This window comes from Mustela putorius, unplaced genomic scaffold (genome assembly GCF_011764305.1).
Source record: "Mustela putorius furo isolate JIRA1106 unplaced genomic scaffold, ASM1176430v1.1 tig00003976_pilon_pilon_pilon, whole genome shotgun sequence".
NCBI lineage: Eukaryota > Metazoa > Chordata > Mammalia > Carnivora > Mustelidae > Mustela > Mustela putorius.
Genome location: NW_025422118.1, coordinates 3,975,418 through 3,999,142, shown reverse-complemented (window position 1 = coordinate 3,999,142; position 23,725 = coordinate 3,975,418). Strand labels below are relative to the sequence as shown.

The 23,725-nt window shown below is 37.4% G+C and overlaps 1 protein-coding gene across 2 annotated transcripts in view; it reads left to right on the top strand.

Moving 5' to 3' along the window:
- The window catches only part of LOC101692359 (disintegrin and metalloproteinase domain-containing protein 5-like), a 141,423-nt gene that overhangs the window by 20,879 nt on the left and 96,819 nt on the right, over positions 1-23,725 (top strand). For both annotated transcript variants that reach the window (XM_045070980.1, XM_045070979.1), the window contains exons 4-7: positions 8,110-8,188; positions 8,459-8,535; positions 9,680-9,851; positions 10,756-10,821. In XM_045070980.1, the coding sequence (XP_044926915.1) occupies positions 8,110-8,188; positions 8,459-8,535; positions 9,680-9,851; positions 10,756-10,821 (394 nt within the window). The remainder of the gene's footprint in view (positions 1-8,109; positions 8,189-8,458; positions 8,536-9,679; positions 9,852-10,755; positions 10,822-23,725) is intronic.

Sequence of the window (23,725 nt, the reverse complement as noted above, 5' to 3'; positions counted from 1 at the left end):
GGGCAGAGGACATGAACAGACATTTCTGCAAAGAAGACATCCAGATGGCCAACAGACACATGAAAAAGTGCTCCATATCACTCGGCATCAGGGAAATACAAATCAAAACCACAATGAGATATAACCTCACACCAGTCAGAATGGCTAAAATCAACAAGTCAGGAAATGACAGATGCTGGCGAGGATGCGGAGAAAGGGGAACCCTCCTACACTGTTGGTGGGAATGCAAGCTGGTGCAGCCACTTTGGAAAACAGCATGGAGGTTCCTCAAAATGTTGAAAATAGAACTGCCCTATGACCCAGCAATTGCACTACTGGGTATTTACCCTAAAGATACAAATGTAGTGATCCAAAGGGGCACGTTCCCCCGAATGTTTATAGCAGCAATGTTCACAATAGCCAAACTATGGAAAGAACCTAGATGTCCATCAACAGATGAATGGATCAAGAAGAAGTGGTATATATACACAATGGAATACTATGCAGCCATCAAAAGAAATGAAATCTTGCCATTTGCAACAACATGGATGGAACTAGAGCGTATCATGCTTAGCGAAATAAGTCAAGCAGAGAAAGACAACTATCATATGATCTCCCTGATATGAGGAAGTGGTGATGCAACATGGGGGCTTAAGTGGGTAGGAGAAGAATCAATGAAACAAGATGGGATTGGGAGGGAGACAAACCATAAGTGACTCTTAATCTCACAAAACAAACAGGGTTCCTGGGGGGAGGGGGTTTGGGAGAAGGGGGTGGGATTATGGACATTGGGGAGGGTATGTGCTTTGGTGAGTGCTGTGAAGTGTGTAAACCTGGTGATTCACAGACCTGTACCCCGGGGATAAAAACACATGTTTATAAAAAATAAAGAATTAAAAAAAAAAGGAAACAAATAAAGGGAAAATACAAAATAGAAAAAAAATATATATATATTATCCTGGTTACTAGAACAAGGTCACCCACTTAATTTTGGGAGAATTTTGGTCTCTTAGAAGAAACTACTTCCCAAAATTTTAAAGAATGAAAAATGTATATAAGGATAAATACAATGAAGGGATAGAATATTCCTATAAAGATGAAAAAAAATTTTTTTAATTTTTAAAAAAGGAGTTGATTAAGTTGCTTGGGAGAATAAAGAAAAAGAAAGTGGAGAGAATTTTCTTGGGCTGGAGACTAGAACAAGCCTGGAGCAAGATTTAGGGTATATTTTGATCTATTAGAAGAAGTTGTACCCCAAATTTTTTAGAAGAAAAAACCCTATTTGTATACAAAATACAAAGTTAGATACAATGAAAGATAAAATATGACTATAAGAATGAAGGTTCAAAAAAGATTATTATTTTTTTATGAAAGGTATTGTAAAGATAAACTAGTTAAAAAGCATTAAAAGAGGAAAGAGTAAAAGTTAAAAAAAAATTAAGCAGAAAAAAAAGAAAATAAAAAAAAATTAACTGCAAGACTGAAGAATCATTGGGAATTCCATGCTTTGAATTTCCATGACATGAATTCCATGCTTTGCTTTCTCCTCCTCTGGAATTTAGCTGTTCTCCTTAGTAAGTGACCTTGATCTTAGCTGGATTTCTTGTTGATCTTCTGCGGGAGGGGCCTGTTCTAGTGATTCTCAAGCGTCTTTGCTGGAGGCAGAATTGGACCACCCTTACCAGGGGTCAGGCTAAGTAATCCGCTTGGGTTTGCTTTTGGGAGCTTTTGTTCCCTGAACGCTTTCTGTAGAGTTCCATAGGACAGGAATGAAAATGGCAGCCTCCCAATCTCTGGTCCAGAGGAGCCAAGACCTCGGGCCCCATTCCTCTGTGCACCCTCAGAAAAAAGTGCTCAATCACTCCCGTCTCCTTAGCCTCCAGCTGCACTCTGAGCTCACCCAGCCTGTGACCAAGTGTCTCTGTCTCTGGCACACAGCTCCACCTGGAGTCTCTGAGCTCCGCAAACCCCTGAGCTCTTCTAGGGGGTGTCTCCCCGGGTCTTGTTGGGACCCCACTCACAGAGTAGTGAGTGGGGTCCAGATTAAAGCTCAAGGTAACCCGAGGTGAGAGCTCACTCCTCAGCTCTGTCTCTGTAGCTGGCTTCCATGCTCTAATACCTGCAAGCTCTGTGGCACTCAGATACCCCTGATCCTTCTATGACCCCATGAGACCTGGAGCCATGCTGACCCCGCGTGGACTTCACCCCAGTTTAGCCTCTGGAGCGATGTCCCTCAGTGGAGCAGACTTTTAAAAGTCCTGATTTTGTGCTCCATTGTTCAGTCACTTGCTGGGAGCTGGCCCCTCCCCTTGTGGTCTATCTTCCAGTTGCTTTGGATTCACTTCTCTGCTGGTCCTTTCAGAAAGTGGTCAATTTTCTGTTTCTAGAATTGTTGCTCTTCTTCTCTGCAATCTCCTGTTGGATTTGTAGGTGTTCGCAATGGTTTGATAAGCTATCTAGCTGATCTCCTGCTACCTGATGTCATCTCAGCCTACTTCAGTGCCATCTTGACTCCTCCACTTTTCTATCTTTTTGTGTCTTCTTCAATTTCTTTCATGGGTGTTTTGTAGTTCCTTGAGTTCAGATCCTTTACCTCTTTGGTTAGGTTTATTCTCAGGTCTTATGGTTCTTGGTGCTATCATAAATAGAATAAATTCTCTCATTTCCATTTCTACATTTTCTTTGTTAGTGTATAAGAAAGAAACTGGTTTCTGTGCCTTGATTTTGTATCCTGCTACATTACTGAATTGCTGTATGAATTCTAGTAGTTTGGGGGTGGAGTCTTTGGGTTTTCCATATAAAGTATCATGTCATCTGTGAAGAGAGAGAGTTTGACTTCTTTGCCAATTTTCATACGTTTTATTTCTTTTTGTTGTCTGATTGCTGTTCCTAGGACTTATAATTCTTTGTTAAGCAACAGTGGCAACAATAGTCATCCTTGTCGTGTTCCTAATCTCAAAAGGGAAAGGCTGTTAGCTTTTCCTCACTGAAAATGATATTCACTATGGGTTTTTCCATAGATAGATTTTACAAAGTTGAGGAATGTTCCCTCGATCCCTATACTTCAAAGGGTTTTAACCAGGAACAGGTGCTGCATTTTGTCAAATGCTTTTTCTGCATCGGTTGAGAGGACCATGTGGTTATTCTCTCTTCTCTTATTGATTCACATTGATTGATTTGCAAATGTTGAACCACCCTTGCATCCCAGGGTGCATGGTGGATAATCTTTTTAATGTACTGTTAGATCCTATTAGCTAGGATCTTCTTGAGAATCTCGGTATCCATATTTGTCAGGGATATTGGTCAGAAATTCTCCTTTTTGATGGGATCTTTGCCTGGTTTGGTGATCAGGTAATGCTAACATCATAGAAAGAGTCTGGAAGTTTTCCTTTTGTTTCTTTTTTTGAAAGAGCTTTAGGAGAATAGGTATTATTTCTTCTTTGAGTGTTTGATTGAATTCCCCAGGGAATCCGTCAGGTCCTGGGCTCTTGTTTTTTGGGAGGTTTTTGATTGCTGCTTCAATCTTGTTACTAGATATTGGTCTATTCAGGCTGCCAGCTTCTTCCTGTTTCAGTCTTGGAAATTTAAAGTTTTCCAGGAATGCATTCATTTCTTTTAGGTTGTTTAACTTATTGGCATATAACTGTTGATAATAATCTCTGATCATTCTTTCTATTTTCTTGGTGTTGGTCATGATCTCTCCCCTTTCATTCATAATTTTATTAATTTGGGTCCTCTCTCTTTTCTTTTGAATTAGTATGGTCAGTGGTTTATCTATCTTATTGATTCTTTCAAAGAACCAGCTTCTAGTTTTGTTGATGTGTTGTACTATATCTCTAGTTTCTAACTCATTGATCTCTGCTCTAATCTTAATTATTTCTCTTCTTATGTGTGGGGTTGGCTTAATTTGTTGTTGATTTTCCAGTTCTTTCAGGTGTAAAGAGAGCTGGTGTATTCTGGATTTTTCAGTTTTTTTGAATGAGGCTTAGATGGCTATGTATTTCCCCCTTAAGACTGCTTTTGCTATATCACATAGGTTTTGGACTGATGTGTCTTCATTCTCATTGGTTTCCATGAATTGTTTAAGTTCTTCTTTGATTTCCTGGTTGAACCAAGCATTCTTGAGCAGGACGGTCTTTAGTTTCCAAGTGTTTGTATTCCTTCCAAACTTTTTTCTTGTGATTGAGTTCCAGTTTCAAAGCATCATGGTCTGAGAATATGCAGGAAATAATCTCAGTCTTTTGGTATCAACTGAGCCCTGATTTGTTACAATGTATGTGGTCTATTCTGGAGAAAGCTCCATGAGCACTTGAGAAGAATGAATATTCTGTTGCTTTAGGGTGGAATGTTCTGTATATATCTATGAGTTCCTTCTGATCCAATGTGTCATTCAAAGCTTTTGTTTATTTATTGATTTTCTGCTTAGATGATCTATTACTGAGAGTGGTGTATTAAGATCTCCTACAATTAATGTATTCCTATCAATATGACTAATTAACAGTTGGCTTAGTAGTTGGCTGCTCTCATGTTGGGGGCATAAATATTTACAATTGTTAAATCTTCTTGGTGGATAGACCCTTTAACAATAAGGTAGTGTCCTTCGGTATCTCTTACTACAGTCTTTAGCTTAAAATCTAATTTATCTGATATGAGAATAACTACTCCAGCTTTCTTTTGAGGCACATTTGCATGAAAGATGCTTCTCCATCCCTTCACTTTCAGTCTGCATGTATCTTTAGGTTCCAAATGTGTCTCTTGTGGAAAGCATATGGACAGGTCCTATCATTTTATCCAGTCTTTAACCCTGTGCCATTTTATGGGAGCATTTAGGCTGTTCACGTTGAGAGTGATTATTGAAACATAAGTTTTTAGTGAGATCACGTTGCCTGAGAAGTCCTTGTTTCTATAGATTGTCTCTGTAAACTTCTGTTCTATGTCATTGTTGGGTTCTTTCTTTTTTTATAAAAAACCCCTTTAATATTTCTGTAGTGCCAACTTGGTGGTCACAGACTTTTTTAAACCTTGCCTGTTTTGGAAGTTCTCTCTGTCTCCACCTATTCTGAATGTCAGCCTTGCTGGATAAAGTATTCTTTGCTGCATGTTCTTCTCATTTAGTGCCTTGAATATGTCTTGCCAGCCCGTTCTGGCTTGCCAGGTTTCTGTGGGCAGGTCTGATGTTATTCTAATGGGACTTTCTCTGCATGTAAGGAATCTCTTCCCCCTAGCTGCCCTTAAGACCTCTTGCCTAAAATTATGATTCATGAATTTAACAGTTAAGTATCTGGATGTCTTTCTAGACTCATTGGTCTTGGGGGGTGTCCTATCTGCCTCTAGGACATGAACACTTGTTCTGTTCCCCCAATTGGGGAAATTTTCATCCAGAATTTGTTCACCTATATCTTCTAATCTTCCCTCTTTCTCCACCTGCTCAGGTATGCCAATAATTCTGATGTTGGAATGTTTCATGCTGTCATTTATTTCCTTAATTCTATTTTCATGGCTTCTAAGCTGTTTATTCCAGGTGTCCTCCTGATCCATCTTCTCTCAGTTTGTCTTCTAGATCACTAAGTCGATCTTCTGCTTCAGTTATGCTGACTGTTAGAGTATTTAGATTCGATTGGATCTCATTTCTGCCCTTAGAGTTTCTATGTTGCCACTAATGGTCTTCTCCATCCTAGCCATTGCTTGGATAATTGTTACCCTGAATTCACTTTGTGACATATGTTTATGTTCATATTCAGTGGTTTTGTGGCAGAGGGCACAGTCTCTGAATATTTACTATGTTGGGTGTTCTTACTTCTAGTCATTTTGGTGAGAGGTGTTTGAGGGGTTGTTTAGCTGAATTTATCAACCACAATCTAGGCAAGGTGCACCCTGAAAAGTTTCAGAGTAACCAGAAGTCATCACCAAAAAGAAAGAAAAAAGAGAGAGAAAAATAGAAAAAAAAAAAAAAGAAACCCAGCCAAAATGAGCCCCAAAAGTAAGATTTATAAGGTCCATAAACAAAACTGAACAATTAAAAAGACTGACAAAAGTAAAAGACAAGAAAAAAAGAAGAAAAACCCAGCCAAAAGGAACCCCAAGGATAATATTTATATAGTACAAAAACAGATACAAATACACAGAAACACCCACAGAAGAATAAGATGGGAAGATGGTTATAAACCCTTGATGTGAGCGAGGAAGGTTATTTCAGATCTTCTTGAATGAATATTGTTATCTTTGTTAAAGGACTCAACTTTCCATAGATACAGGGAAATTAAAACTGGTTTATATATAGAGGTAGTATTGAATAGGGAAAAATGATTACCTTGAAGCTTATGCCTATATGTATTTAAAAAAAGGAAGAAAAACACAATATATGCATGAAAAAAGTTCAAGTTAAAAAGTTATTATGCAATGTGTTAAAACTCTGGTTGTAATGGTAAGTAGGTTAAAAAAAATTAAAAGAAGAAGTGTGAGAACTAATAAAAAAAAAAAAGAAGAAAAGTTGTATCTATGAATTATACAGGCATTGGGACAATACCGGGAGCTTAATTTATTGTTTTCCCCTGATGTTTGGGTGTTAACAGTTTAATGGGGACCCTGTGGTTATTGTCTTCTTGTTCCTTTGGCTAGTTTTCTTGGGGAGGGGCCTGCCACATTGTTTTCCAGTCAGTACTGCTTGGGTTGAGTTACCCTGCCTGCTATCAAGGGACTGGACTCTGTGGAAACTGCTTTTCAGGCTTATGTTCTCTGGAGGGTTTTGTTCTTTGGTGGCTTTTTGTGGCTTTTTGGCTTTTCAGAGGTTTAGTGGAAAGCAAACTGTCCACCCCCAGACCTCTGCCTCAGAGAGAGGCCTCAGTTTGCTCCCCGCTGGATGGTCCAGAAAACATAGACTCCCCCTCTGCAAACTCTGCCAGACACCACAACCTCCCGCTGGTGGTGCGCACCCCTAGCCACTCTCCCAGTGGTTGCCCGAGGCCCCTGCTTGTCTCTGCATGCTGGTGCCACTAAAACTGTGAGCAATATAGGTCTGGATGAGCCCGATTCCAGTTACTGCTGTTGCTGGGAATGCTATCTACGGTCCATGCCAGGGAAGGTGCAGGTTGCCAAAGGCTGCAGGCTGAGAGACCCCAACCGGAGTTGGTGCTGAGTTCTCTTAGGTGCCGGCTGGGTGTGCTCAGACCCCGCAGTCACGCAGGTCGAGGAAGGCTGTAGGCCCAGAGACCACCCACTGGTGCCCACACCAGGCTGTCTCAGGTGGGAGTGTGCCCAACCCGAGTAGTAGTGCAAGCAGCAGAAAGCCATGGGCTCAAGGACCACAGATTGGTGGCCCCACCAGACTCTCTCTGACATGGGTGGTCACCAGAGGTGACCATCCTGGGCCCATGCCCTTGACCACCAGATTCCACCAGTTGCCTCTTAAGATCTTTTGCTCTTTTTGAGTGCTTTTAACCAGACTCCAAGTTAATGTTTGTCCCCAACCACAGGACACTTTCATATTGGGGTATTACTTTCTAATGTGTCCCTTCTGGTAGCTCCCTCCTCTTCTGTTTATCTTCCAGTATCAGTCCAAGCATTCCCACTCTGCTTTACCTCTTCACTGCTGTCATCTGCCTCTGTAGAGATCCAGAAGTGTGTAATCTTACATCTCAGGCCAATTTCATGGGTGTTCAGAGTATTCTGGTAGATATTTAGCTCACTTTAGGGGACCGGTTGAAACAGGGTCTCTTACTTCTCTGCCATCTTGCCCCTACTCCTCAAGAAAATATTTTAAAATTTTGTTCTAACCCTTTAAGATTTAGGTTTAAAATCTGGAATCAGTTTTAACACAATGTTTTTAAACACAAAATAAATAAACACAAAAATTTTTAAATTCTATGCTGGAACTTGGGACCTATGTTATTTTACTATTTACTATTTCTAGCTGTTTCGGTTGTTCATTGACATGTATTTTAGCATTGTATGTTACAATACTTTCTTCAGCACCTGGTTTATTGTAAATGATAAAAGTATTTGGACGATTGACTATGTAAAGGTAATTGACACTACAATTCCTCAGTGAAAGAACAATTTGTATTATGAAGAATAATTTTTTCTATGTTTTGTTTCACAACTTGAGCATGTTTTGTGATTTTTTTTGTCTAGATTATTTTTATATTCAGTTTCTGTTGTTTACTTTTATGACAATGATGACATCCAACATTCTCAGCCTTTGTTAGCACAGGTAAGACTGAGCTTTTTCTTATAAACTTCTTACTCTGGATTATCTTTAAAAATGTAAATATTCTGAAATTTCTAGAATATTATTTTACACATTCACTGAAATTGAATAACTTGGACTAATTCTTATTCCTACCTGGCAAAAGTTTGTTGGCTAATTGCCTATGCATGTTAAAGCACTAGGGTAGATAAAGTAATAAATACAAGTGACACAGGTGGGATGTCCATTTTAAAAATAAATTATCCATTTATTCTTGTGTATTTTTTTTTTCAGGTGGATTGCAGTTATCATGGATATGTTGCAGGTTTTCCACATTCTCTTGTGTCACTCCATACTTGTTCAGGACTCAGGTTGTAACCTATTTAAAGATATTCCATTTGCCAGTATTGATCCTGTTAACCTGAGTTGGTCCTCTGTTTATCTTTTCTAGTTCTATATTCAACTTTGTTATCTCAGTTCCCTAAGGAGTGACTCAGAATTACTGATAAAATAAAATATTGGTCACCTTGGCAGCATTTGTCCCTGTTGGAAGACTACTTGTTGATTCTTTTTTTTTTTTAATTTTTATTGTGTTATGTTAGTCACTATAATATATACATGATGAGGTTTTTTTTTTTTTTTTTTTTGTTTTGTTTTTTTTTTTTAGATTTTATTTATTTGACAGAAAGAGAGAGAGATCACAAGTAGGCAGAGAGGCAGGCAAAAAGAGAGTGGGAAGTAGGCGCCTTGCCAAACAGAGAGCCCAATGTGGGGCTCGATCCTAGGACTCTGAGTTCATGACCTGAGCTGAAGCCACTCAGGTGTCCCACATCATGAGTTTTTGATGCAGTGTTTCACGATTCATTGTTTATGTACTTGTTGATGCTAACAGGATCTGTTGCTTGAGGCTTTGAGTGGCCTTGAGTGTAGGGGGTGTTTGTTGGTTTCTTCATACTTTACTTTTTCTAGATTTTTAATATTTTTATTGATTTCTTAATTTCCTAGCATGGTTGAAAATTGTAGAATGCCTAGATCTGATAGGTATTTTAGCTCTGCTTCCAGTCATTTTTAGGCAGGTAATACCTTCATTTAAGTCCACACAAAAAATGATGTGTGACATTAAGTCTCAGGGAAGAGTAGGTATCTCAAAAAGAAGAAAGGACCTAACACTAAGGAAGAGAGTGCCTAAAGATCTGACAAGCTGGCTTAGAAAATCCGTACTCTAGGAAGGGTTCCTAACCTGTTTAATCACATGGATCCATGACACTTACATGCTTTCTTTAAGATAATAAAAATATTTCTTTTAGAATATTGTAATATAAGGCAGTATGCATCCTGTGGTATTAACTGGTCCAGTCTTGAGTTTAATACCTCAATGAATAAACTAGAGAAACCAAGGTGACTTTAAATGTAAGAAAAAAAATTTTTTTTTTTTTTTTTGCCAAAATTACTCCTTAGAATATTATAGTTTTGGTAGAATAATTTCAGACTTGTTTTGATTTTTTTAATACTCAGGGGAACATTACAGCTTAAAAACATCTCATACGGAATTGAACCAATGGAGGCTGTATCAGGATTTGTGCACATGATTTATGAAGAAAAATATGACATTGTTGTACCTCTTTTAGGAGAAACTAAGACTTACAGCTATAATAACATGTATTATCATATCAGGAAAAGTTCAGAAGTAAGTGTTGACTTTTTAAATTTAACTTATTCCTTATAATTTCATAAAATGAAAACTACTTTCAGAGCAAAATTTGATGGTCTGCAGATTTAAGATTGTTTTACTTTTTCATGAGGACCTTGCTTGACTTTTAAAATGGGTAAAGAATAAAATTAAGTTCCCCATTAAGCTAGTCATTAGATTAAAGTTTAGTAAAGACTTAGGTAATCAATCTTGGACACATGTGAATATAGGATTCAAGAAACCAAAAAATTAATTTTCGCATGTGGACATTTGAATAGCTAATGTAAATTACTCCTTTTCCTCAATTAGGCTGATAAATTAGGTGAAAATATCACATAATCTGCATTTCTAAATTAAATCTTTGTTTTAAGAGAGTTCAGAAATACTATTAGTGGCCTATATAAGGTACAGGTAAGGCAATGTGATGAATTCTTCTTCCACAAAGGCTAGTAAACTGCTTTAATGTCATAAATAGCATTCCTGGCTCCAGTGAACTGCCATTGGTTGTAAACTTCAGTAATATTTTTCTTAACTTTATTGTTTGCCGGAAGTAGTTTCCTAATCATTGGTAGCAGAAAATCTGTCCACATGGAAGACTACTATGAAAACTATCACAAGGGAAGAAGGAAAAGATTTATGTTGTAATCTTAAAATTTCTAATTGCAACTATTGCTAAAATCAACAGATACCTGGATTCTTGTATAGCTTGGGATCTCATTGAACACCTTATTAACCACAGGAACTTTTTGGACTGGAATTTTCTGAATAGTACCTAAATTTTGTATTTGGATGCCGCTTTATTATGTAGTCAGTAGCATCACGTCTCTCAGTTTCTGAATATAATTTCAACAGAAGGTAAATTTTTGGAAATTCCTCAGGACTCATGTTGTGTGTTTTCCAGAGAACTGAATTTCTCAAGTTATATCCTCAATATCTTGAAATATATATTGTTGTGGATAAAATTCTGGTAGGTCCTTTTTTATGTATTGCTATTTTAAAGTGATTTAACCTTTGTATTTAACTTGATTTCAATGATGTAAAAACGTTTTTGATAAATATTTATTTTGTTTTGCAGTTAATAACTTCTTAAAAATTGTTCATAAGCCAAGTGTTGAATTCATTTATTTTAAATATGAGTTTCTACATGTTTTTGTAAAGTAAAACATTTTTTATATTTTTAAAGCTTGTCAGTCTATTTTTCTTTTTTTCAAAAGAACTACATCCTCAGTGAAACCCTCAGGCCCCACATATAATAATGTTTAACTGCTTCAGCCTCATTGAAAGAATAATCTACAAAACAAATATGCTACTTTTTAGTGAAGGGATAAAACAAGTCATCTGTTTTGTTCTCGGTTCTAGATAAATGAAATAACAGAAAAACGAATAAAATTTTCATATTGAGGATTCATGAATATATTTATGATCTTGTATGGGTTTAGGTTTTTAATTTGTACAACATGGGTAGTTAGGAGATTCTGAACTATGAGGCTACATTTATTCCTGCTTGGTAGGAGCCAGGGGCACCTGTGGGAGGCAAAGAATGTTTCTCTCTATAGGAATGCACTTCAAGCAGGTATTCCCACAGGTATTCCCACAGATTATTTCCAGCCATATATGAGCTCAAATTCAAAAGAAAATTAGCTACCATAAACAAGGGCTAGCAAAATAAATAAATAAATAAATGAATGAACGGATAAATAAATAAATAAATAAATAAATATTTAGATATAGGAAACTTTCAGATATTAAAATTTTAAGATATGTTATAAAAATATTTCATTCCATAGGGTGTCTGTTGACTCCAGAAGAGGTGGGTATGAGGCAGGGAAGCTGAGCTAAATATTATCAGAGGTTACAAAAATTGAAGTCCATTGACTCATTAAAGAGTGGAAAGGTTTTTTTTTTTTTTACACCTGGTTACACTGACTTAGTACAATGCCAATACATATTCTAAAATCATATTCCTGTAAATTTACAAAGCAATTAGAAATAGGAAAACAGAATTTTAAGCATAATCAACAAAAATAAGTCAATGAAGGGAAAGGAAAACATTATACATTAAATTTTTGTTTCATAGTAACCTAAACTTAGCAGTTAATAACTGCTAAATATTTAATAAATATTTATTTGTACATAATTTGAAGTCAGAGGGATCTAGCATTGAATCCCAATTTCCCCTCATTCTTTTTTTTATTGTAGTTAAAAGCATTTAGTATTAAATTTTCCATACTAACCATTTTTAAATGTATAGTTCAGTAGTGTTAAGTATATTCACATTTTTGTTCAACAGATCTCTAGAATCTTTTCATCCTGAAAACCAACATTCTATGCCCATTGAACACTAATTTCCCCTCCCCCCTGCAACCCCTGCCCCACCCCTGGCAAATACCTTTCGACTTTCTGTTTCTATGATTGACTACTTTAGATAATACATATGAGTGGAATTATACAGAATTTGAACTTTTGTGACGGGCTTATTTTGCTTCGCATAATGTCCTCAGGTTTCATCCATATTGTAGCACACGACTGGATTATCTTCCTTCTTAAGGCTGTGACTATCCCACTGCATGTGCATATAGCCATTGCATTTTCTTTACCCAGTCTTCTATTAATGGGCCTTTGGGTTTCTTCTACCTTCAGGCTATTGCGAATAATGCTCCAAGGAACATGAATGTGTAAATATCTCTTTGCGATCTTGCTTTGATTTTTTTGAATGTATACCCAGAAGCTGGATTGTTAGAACATATGTTAATTCTATGCTTAATTTTTTGAGGAGCTGTTGTACTGTTTTCCATTATTAATATTAATATTTCCATTAATAAAGAATTTTAAAGTTTTTTGTTGTTGTTAAGATATAGGATTTCTTTTGTATATTCTACATATTGACTTCTTATCAGATATGTGGTTTGTAAATGCTTTCTCCCATTCTGTAAGCTGCCTTTTCACTCTGTTGATTGCTTTCTTTGATGCACAAAAGTTAAGTTTAATGTAATCCCATTTGTTTATTTGTACTTTTGTTCCCTGTGTTTTTGGTATCATATCCAACAAGTGATTGCCGAATCCAATGTACTGAAGGTTTCTTCCTATGCTTTTTCCCAGGAGTTTCATAATTTTAGGTCTTACATTTATGCCAATTTTGAGTTAACTTTTGTATATGATTTAAAGTAAGAGTCCAACTTCATTCTTTGACATGTAGGTAGATATAGATTTTCCAGCGCCATTTGTTGAAGACACTGATTATTTTCCACTGTGTATGCTGGCACCAGTGTTGAAAAACATTTGGCCATATATACTCAGGGCTTTATTTCTGAATGCTCTATTCTATTCCATTGTTCCATATATCTGTCTTTATGCTAATACCATATAGTTTTAATTACTGTTGCTTTGTAGTATGTTTCAAAATTGGGAAATGAGACACTGTAACATTTTTCTTTTAGGCTATTTTTTTCTATTTCTGAAAAATATGCCATTGGAATTCTAATAAAGATTGCAGTGAATCTTTAGATAGCTTCATCTGGTAGTTTGGGCATTTTAACATTATTTTAACACTACAAAGTCTTCCAGTTAATGAGCATGAGATATCTTTCCATTTGTCTGTGTATTCTTTGATTTCTTTTACCAATGCCTTCAGCTTTCAGTGTGCAAGACTTTTACCTCATTGGTTAAGTCCATTCTTAAGTATTTTATCCTTTTTGATACTATAGTAAAACGGAGCATTTTCTTAATTCCCTTTTGTGATTGATCATGTTTGTGTACAGAAATGTTCGTGTCCAGAAACAACTGATTTTTGTGTGTTGATTTTATATTATAACTACTGAAATTGTTTCCTAGCTCAGTTTTTTTTTTTTTGTGGAATCTGTAGGGTTTTCTGCTTATGAAATCATTGGTTAGACATAATTTTACTTATTTCTCATTTCAATACCTTTTTTCTTTTTGTTCTCTAAATCCTGTAGTTAGGACCTATAATACAATGCTGAATTGTGTGGTGAAGGTGGACATGGTTATCTTTTTTCTTGTGCTTAGTAAAAAAGAATACAGTCTTTCATTGTTGAGTGTGATATTGTATGTGATCATATATGGCTTTTATTATGTTGAGGTACATCTATTAGTTTGTTGGGTGTTTTTATGATATAATAGTGCTGAATTTTTTCACTTTTTTTGGCATCAATTGAAATGATCATGTGGGGTTTTGTTGTCATTCATTTATTAATGAATGGAACTACATTGATTGATTTTTTAATATGTTAAACCATTCTTATGTTCCATGTATAAATCCCACTTGGTCATAATGTATGATTCCCTTAATGAATTTTTGAATTCATTTTGCTATTATTTTATAAATGATTTTTGCATTAGTCATCACCAATGATATTTGACTTCTATTTTTCTTGTAGTTTCTTTATCTGGTTTTGGTATCAGGATAATGCTGACATCATAGAATGAGTTTGGAAGTGTTTCTCCTATACAATTCTTAGTAAGAGCTTGAGGGAGATTAGTGTTAATTTTTCTTTAAATGTTTGGTTGAATTCTCTAGTGAATTCATCTGGTCCTGAGCTTTTCTGTATTGAGATGTTTTTGATTACTGATCCGATATCCTTCCCCTTTATTTGTCTGGTCACATTTAAAAAATTTCTTTGTGATTTAGTTTTTTTTTTTTTTAATTTTAATTTTTATTTATTTATTTATTTTTTATAAACATATATTTTCATCCCCAGGGGTACAGGTCTGTGAATCACCAGGTTTACACACTTCACAGCACTCACCAAAGCACATACCCTCCCCAATGTCCATAATCCCACCCCCTTCTCCCAAACCCCCTCCCCCCAGGAACCCTGTTTGTTTTGTGAGATTAAGAGTCACTTATGGTTTGTCTCCCTCCCAATCCCATCTTGTTTCATTGATTCTTCTCCTACCCACTTAAGCCCCGATGTTGCATATCAGGGAGATCATATGATAGTTGTCTTTCTCTGCTTGACTTATTTCGCTAAGCATGATATGCTCTAGTTCCATCCATGTTGTCGCAAATGGCAAGATTTCATTTCTTTTGATGGATGCATAGTATTCCATTGTGTATATATACCACTTCTTCTTGATCCATTCATCTGTTGATGGACATCTAGGTTCTTTCCATAGTTTGGCTATTGTGAACATTGCTGCTATAACAATTGGGGTGCACGTGCCCCTTTGGATCACTACGTTTGTATCTTTAGGGTAAATACCCAGTAGTGCAATTGCTGGGTCATAGGGCAGTTCTATTTTCAACATTTTGAGGAACCTCCATGCTGTTTTCCAAAGTGGCTGCACCAGCTTGCATTCCCACCAACAGTGTAGGAGGGTTCCTCTTTCTCCGCATCCTCGCCAGCATCTGTCATTTCCTGACTTGTTGATTTTAGCCATTCTGACTGGTGTGAGGTTATATCTCATTGTGGTTTTGATTTGTATTTCCCTGATGCCGAGTGATATGGAGCACTTTTTCATGTGTCTGTTGGCCATCTGGATGTCTTCTTTGCAGAAATGTCTGTTCATGTCCTCTGCCCATTTCTTGATTGGATTATTTGTTCTTTGGGTGTTGAGCTTGCTAAGTTCTTTATAGATTCTGGACACTAGTCCTTTATCTGATATGTCGTTTGCAATATCTTCTCCCATTCTGTCAGTTGTCTTTTGATTTTGTTAACTGTTCCTTTGCTGTGCAAAAGCTTTTGATCTTGATGAAATCCCAATAGTTCATTTTTGCCCTTGCTTCCCTTGCCTTTGGCGTTGTTCCTAGGAAGATGTTGCTGCGGCTGAGGTCGAAGAGGTTGCTGCCTGTGTTCTCCTCAAGGATTTTGATGGATTCCTTTCGCACATTGTGGTCCTTCATCCATTTTGAGTCTATTTTCATGAGTGGTGTAAGGAAATAGTCCAATTTCATTTTTCTGCATGTGGCTGTCCAATTTTCCCAGCACCATTTATTGAAGAGGCTGTCTTTTTTCCATTGGACAGTCTTTCCTGCTTTGTCAAAGAATAGTTGACTGTAGAGTTGAGGGTCTATTTCTGGGCTCTCTATTCTGTTCCATTGATCTATGTGTCTGTTTTGGGGCCAGTACCATGCTGTCTTGATGATGACAGCTTTGTAATAGAGCTTGAAGTCCGGAATTGTGATGCCACCAACGTTGGCTTTCTTTTTCAATATCCCTTTGGCTATTCGAGGTCTTTTCTGGTTCCATATAAATTTTAGAATTATTTGTTCCATTTCTTTGAAAAAGATGGATGGTACTTTGATAGGAATTGCATTAAATGTGTAGATTGCTTTAGGTAGCAAAGACATTTTCACAATATTTATTCTTCCAATCCAGGAGCATGGAACATTTTTCCATTTCTTTGTGTCTTCCTCAATTTCTTTCATGAGTACTTTATAGTTTGCTGAGTATAGATTCTGTGCCTCTTTGGTTAGGTTTATTCCTAGGTATCTTATGGTTTTGGGTGCAGTTGTAAATGGGATTGACTCCTTAATTTCTCTTTCTTCTGTCTTGCTGTTGGTGTAGAGAAATGCAACTGATTTCTGTGCATTGATTTTATATCCTGACACTTTACTGAATTCCTGTATAAGTTCTAGCAGTTCTGGAGTGGAGTCTTTTGGGTTTTCCACATTTAGTATCATATCATCCACGAAGAGTGATAATTTGACTTCTTCTTTGCCTATTTGCATGCCTTTAATTTCCTTTTGTTGTCTGATTCTGAGGCTAGGACCTCTAGTACTATGTTGAATAGCAGTGGTGATAATGGACATCCCTGCCGTGTTCCTGACCTTAGCGGAAAAGCTTTCAGTTTTTCTCCATTGAGAATGATATTTGCGGTGGGTTTTTCATAGATGGCTTTGATGATACTGAGGTATGTGCCCTCTATCCCTACACTTTGAAGAGTTTTGATCAGGAAGGGATGCTGTACTTTGTCAAATGCTTTTTCAGCATCTATTGAGAGTATCATATGGTTCTTGTTCTTTCTTTTATTGATGTGTTGTATCACATTGACTGATTTGCGGATGTTGAACCAACCTTGCAGCCCTGGAATAAATCCCACTTGGTCGTGGTGAATAATCCTTTTAATGTACTGTTGAATCCTATTGGCTAGTATTTTGTTGAGTATTTTCGCATCTGTGTTCATCAAGGATATTGGTCTATAGCTCTCTTTTTTGATGGGATCCTTGTCTGGTTTTGGGATCAAGGTGATGCTGGCCTCATAAAATGAGTTTGGAAGTTTTCCTTCCATTTCTATTTTTTGGAACAGTTTCAGGAGAATAGGAATTAGTTCTTCTTTAAATGTTTGGTAGAATTCCCCCGGGAAGCCGTCTGGCCCTGAGCTTTTGTTTGTTTGGAGATTTTTAATGACTGTTTCAATCTCCTTACTGGTTATTGGTCTGTTCAGGCTTTCTATTTCTTCCTGGTTCAGTTGTGGTAGTTTATATGTTTCTAGGAATGCATCCATTTCTTCAAGATTGTCAAATTTGTTGGCGTAGAGTTGCTCATAGTATGGTCTTATAATAGTTTGTATTTCTTTGGTGTTAGTTGTGATCTCTTCTCTTTCATTCATGATTTTATTTATTTGGGTCCTTTCTCTTTTCTTTTTGATAAGTCTGGCCAGGGGTTATCAATTTTATTAATTCTTTCAAAGAACCAGCTCCTAGTTTCGTTGATTTGCTCTGTTGTCTTTTTGGTTTCTATTTCATTGATTTCTGCTCTGATCTTTATGATTTCTCTTCTGCTTGGCTTAGGGTTTCTTTCTTGTTCTTTCTCTAGCTCCTTTAGGTGTAGGGTTAGGTTGTATACCTGAGACCTTTCTTGTTTCTTTAGAAAGGCTTGTACCGCTATATACTTTCCTCTCGGGACTGCCTTTGTTGTGTCCCACAGATTTTGAACTGTTGTATTTTCATTATCATTTGTTTCCATGATTTTTTTCAATTCTTCTTTAATTTCCCGGTTGACCCATTCATTCTTTAGAAGGATGCTGTTTAGTCTCCATGTATTTGGGTTCTTTTCAAACTTCCCTTTGTGGTTGAGTTCTAGCTTTAGAGCATTGTGGTCTAAAAATATGCAGGGAATGATCCCAATCTTTTGATACCAATTGAGTCCTGATTTAGGACCGAGGATGTGATCTATTCTGGAGAATGTTCCATGTGCACTAGAGAAGAATGTGTATTCTGTTGCTTTGGGATGATATGTTCTGAATATATCTGTGATGTCCATCTGGTCCAGTGTGTTGTTTAAGGCCTTTATTTCCTTGCTGATCTTTTGCTTGGATGATCTGTCCATTTCAGTGAGGGGAGTGTTAAAGTCTCCTAGTATTATTGTATTATTGTTGATGTGTTTCTTTGATTTTGTTATTAATTGGTTTATATAGTTGGCTGCTCCCACGTTGGGGGCATAGATATTTAAAATTGTTAAATCTTCTTGTTGGACAGACCCTTGGAGTATGATATAGTGTCCTTCCTCATCTCTTATAGTCTTTGGCTTGAAATCTAATTGATCTGATATAAGGATTGCCACTCCTGCTTTCTTCTGATGTCCATTAGCATGGTAAATTCTTTTCCACCCCCTCACTTTAAATCTGGAGGTGTCTTCGGGCTTAAAATGAGTTTCTTGGAGGCAACATATAGATGGGTTTTGTCTTTTTATCCATTCTGATACCCTGTGTCTTTTGACAGGGGCATTTAGCCCATTAACATTCAGGGTAACTATTGAGAGATATGAATTTAGTGCCATTGTATTGCCTGTAAGGTGACTGTTAATGTGTATGGTCTCTGTTCCTTTCTGATCTACCCCTTGTAGGCTCTCTCTTTGCTTAGAGGACCCCTTTCAATATTTCCTGTAGAGCTGGTTTGGTGTTTGCAAATTCTTTCAGTTCTTTTTTGTCCTGGAAGCTTTTAATCTCTCCTTCTATTTTCAATGATAGCCTAGCTGGATATAGTATTCTTGGCTGCATGTTTTTCTCGTTTAGTGCTCTGAAAATATCATGCCAGCTCTTTCTGGCCTGCCAGGTCTCTGTGGATAAGTCAGCTGCCAATCTAATATTTTTACCATTGTATGTTACAGACTTCTTTTCCCGGGCTGCTTTCAGATTTTCTCTTTGTCACTGAGACTTGTAAATTTTACTATTAGGTGACGGGGTGTGGGCCTATTCTTATTGATTTTGAGGGGCGTTCTCTGAACCTCCTGAATTTTGATGCTCGTTCCCTTTGCCATATTGGGGAAATTCTCCCCAATAATTCTCTCCAGTATACCTTCTGCTCCCCTCTCTCTTTCTTCTTCTTCTGGAATCCCAATTATTCTAATGTTGTTTCTTCTTATGGTGTTACTTATCTCTCGAATTCTCCCCTCGTGGTCCAGTAGCTGTTTGTCCCTCTTTTGCTCAGCTTCTTTATTCTCTGTCATTTGGTCTTCTATATCACTAATTCTTTCTTCTGCCTCATTTATCCTAGCAGTCAGAGCCTCCATTTTTGATTGCACCTCATTAATAGCTTTTTTGAGTTCAACTTGGCTAGATTTTAGTTCTTTTATTTCTCCAGAAAGGGCTTTTATATCTCTTGAGAGGTTTTCTCTAATATCTTCCATGTATTTTTCGAGCCTGGCTAGAGCCTTGAGAATTGTCATTCTGAACTCTAGAATGTCTGTATTGATTAGGTCTGTATTGATTAGGTCCCTAGCCTTCAGTACTGCCTCTTGTTCTTTTTTTTGTGTTGAATTTTTCCGTCTTGTCATTTTGTCCAGATAAGAGTATATGAAGGAGCAAGTAAAATACTAAAAGGGTGGCAACAACCCTAGGAAAATATGCTTTAACCAAATTAGAAGAGATCCCAAATCGTGATGGGGTAGAAAGGGGATAAAAAGAGGTTCAAAAACGAAGAAAGAAAAAAGAAAAAAAAAAGAAAAGAAAAGAATTAAAAAAAAGAAAACAAATAAGAAAAATATAAAAATGAAAAAATATATATATTGGATAAACTAGTTAAAAAACGTTAAAAAAGAAAAAGGTAAAAGTTAAAAAATAATTACCAGAAGGCGAGAAAAACAAAAAACAAAAAATGAAAAAGAAAAAAATCAAATTAACTGCAAGACTTAAAAAAATCACAGGGAAAAAGCCATGAGTTCCGTGCTTTGCTTTCTCCTTCTCTGGAATTCTGCTGCTCTCCTTGGTATTAAAACCACACTCCTTGGTAGGTGAACTTGGTCTCGGCTGGATTTCTTGTTGATCTTCTGGGGGAGGGGCCTTTTGTAGTGATTCTCAAGTGTCTTTGCCCCAGCTGGAATTGCACCGCTCTTAACAGGGGCCAGGGTGAGTAATCCGCTCGGGTTTGCTTTCAGGAGCTTTTGTTCCCTGAGCGCTTTCCGTAGAGTTCCGGAGGACGGGAATACAAATGACGGCCTCCTGGTCTCCAGCCCGGAGGAGCTGAGAGCCCAGGGCCCCACTCCTCAGTGCGCCCTCAGAGAACAGCGCCCAGTTACTCCCGTCTGCCTGACCTCCGGCCGCGCTCCGAGCTCACCGAGCCTGCGACCGGTTCAAGGTAACACCGAGCTGTGAGCTTACTGTCGGCTCTGTCTCTGTAGCCGGCTTTCCCGTTCCAATACCCACAAGCTCTGCGACACTCAGACACCTCTGACCCTCTGTGACCCTGCGGGACCTGAGGCCATGCTGACCCCACGTGGGCTTCACCCAGGTTTAGCCTCTGGAGCGATGTCCCTCAGCGGAACAGACTTTTAAAAGTCCTGATTTTGTGTGCCGTTGCTCCGCTGCTTGCTGGGAGCCGGCCCCTCCCCCCGGGGTCTATCTTCCCGTCGCTTTGGATTCACTTCTCCACCGGTCCTACCTTTCAGAAAGTGGTTGTTTTTCTGTTTCCAGAATTGCTGTTCTTCTCTTCGATCTGCCGATGGATTTTCAGGTGTTTGCAATCTTTAGATAAGCTATCTAGCTGATCTCCGGCCAGCTGAAGTAGTCTCAGCCTGCTACTTCTCCGCCATCTTGACTCTGCCCCCTGGGTTGTATTTTTTTAATTGAAGTGTAGTTGACATACAATGCTATATTAATTTCAGGTGTACAACAGAGAGATTGGACAATTCTGTATGTTATACAGTGCTCACCATGGCAAGTATAGTGACCATCTGTCACCATACAAAGCTACTACGGTATTATTGGCTAAATTCTCTAGGCTGTGCTTTTCATCCCCATGGATTATTTATTTTATAATGAATTTTATACCTCTTAATGCCCTTCACATATTTTTCCCATGTACTTGACCCTCCTCCTTTTTGGCAACTACCAGTTTTGTTCTCTGTATTTATGAGTCTATTTCTATTTTTTTTTTTTTTTGATTCCTCATATGAATGAAATCTTGTAGATTTGTCTTTTTATGTCTGACTTATTTCACTTGGAATAATACCCTGTAGATCTGCCCATGTTGTCATGAATGGCAAGATTTCATTGATTTTTATGACTAATATTCCATTGTTTATATATCACATCTTCTTATCCATTTATCCTTCAGTGGACACTTGGGTTACTTTCACAGCTTATCTATTTTAAATAATGCTTCAGTGAACATGAGTGGATTTATGTTTTCAAATTAGTGTTTTCATTTCCTCTGGGTAAATATCCAGCAGTGGAACTATTATATGGTATTGCTGTTGATAAGTTTTTAAGGATACAACCTCAATGTAAGCTGTTGCTTACATTCCTACCAACAGAGCATGAGGGCTCCCTCCACATCCCATAGCAAGCTAACACTTGCTATTTCTTATCTTTTTGATATTAGCCATTCTGACAGGTGTGAGGTGATGTGTCATGGTGGTTTTGATTTGCATTTCCCTGATGATTACTGATGTTGAGAATCTGCTCATTTATTTCTTGGCCATCAGTATGTCTTCTGTGGAGAAAAGTCTATTCAGGTCCTCTATCCATTTTTAAATCAGATTATCTGTTTTTTTGGTGTTGAGGAACATGATATTTTTATATATTTTATATATTTTGCATATTTACCCCTTATTGGATTGTTGGGAGCCTCATGCCTAGAAGGGGTTAACCCAATAAAGCAACAGTTCTTGGGAACCTCTACAACCGAGGACTTCCATCGGTGGCAAGCTAGAGTGCCACCGTTTTTCCCTGGTGATTGTTATGAGAACATTGTAAGGTTTGGCTTGTTGCCATTGCAGCTGCGGTCTCAAGACTAAGTTAATAAGGCTCCTATGTTTTGTGAATATTGAGTTATGGCCTAAGTGTCCAAACCACGAAGGTCAAGGCTGTCTGATATCTCTGCATGGCCAGCTACTCTCAGGCCAAAATAGAAACTAGCACCAGATATACAGGAGGTGATTCCCTTACTGTATGGTATAAATCAGAACTCTGCAAAATAAACTTTGGCACTATGGGACATTCTCCTTGGTGCTCCTCCTTCCCCCATCTCTTTGTCTCTTAATTTCTTTTCACCATCCTCTTACCCTCACATTCCTGGTCAGTTTATCGCACTGGCCACGACATTGGATACATCATTGGAAATATCTTTTCCATTTGATAGGTTGCCTTTTAGGTTGTTTCCTTTGTTATGCAAAACCTTATTTTGATGTGGTCCAGAAATTTATTTTTGCTTTTGTTTCACTTGCCTGGGGAGACAGATTGAGAAAAATATTGCTAAGGTTGATATCCTGGAGATTACTCCCTATGTTGCTTTCTTTTTTGTTTTTTTTTTTTTAAGATTTTATTTATTTATTTGACAGACAGAGATCACAAGTGGGCAGAGAGGCAGGCAGAGAGAGAAAGAGGGGGAAGCAGAGTCCCTGCTGAGCAGAGAGCCCAATATGGGGCTCGATCCCAGGGCCCTGGGATCATGACCTGAGCCAAAGGCAGAGGCTTTAACCCACTGAGCCACCCAGGTGCCCCCTATGTTCCCTATGTTTCTTTTTCTAGGAGTATCGTAATTGTACACCTTACATTTAAGTTTTTAATATTTTTGAGTTTATTTCCATTTATTTTCATTTATGTGTGTGGTATAAGAAGGTGGTCTAGTTTAATTTTTTTGCACATAGCTGTCCAGTTTTCCCAACATTATTGATTGGAGAGACTTTTTTCCTTCATTGCATATTTTTTGTTCCAGATTAATTGACCATATAATTGTAGGTTTTGGGTTTTTTGTTCTTTTTTTTTTTTTTCTTGCCTTATGTGTCTTGTGTGTGTGTGTGTGTGTGTGTGTGTGGTGTGTGTGTGTTTACCACAACCACAGTGTTTTGATTACTGTAGCTTTGTGGCACAGCTTGAAATCTGGGATTGTGATACTTCCAGCTTTGTCCTTTTTTCTCAAGATGGCTTTGCCTATTTGGAGTCTTTCATGGCTCTGTACAAATATTAAGATAATTTGTTCTATTTTTTGTAAAAGATACTATTGGTATTTTGATAGGGATTGCATTGAATTTGTAGATTGCTTTAGGTAGTATGGACATTTTAACAATATTAATTCTTCCAACCCAAGAGCATGGTTAAGTTTCCATTTATTTCCTTTGTCTTCAATTTTTTTCATCAGTCTATTATAGTTTTCAGAGTATGCATGTTTTTCTTTTCCTTCATTAAATTTATTCTTAGGTAGTTTCTTTTTTCAGGTTTTAATTTAAATTCCAATTAGTTAACATATAGTGTAATGATAGTTTCAGGTAGAGAATTTAGTGACTCATCACTTACATACAACACTCAATGCTCATCACAACCGGTGCCCTCCTTAATACCCATTACCAGTTTAACCCATATCTCCCACCTCCCCTCCAGCATCCCTCAGTTTGTTGTCTATATTTAAGAGTTTGTTTTATCGTTTGCCTCTATTTCCCCCACCATGTTCATTTGTTTTTCTTGTTAAATTGCAC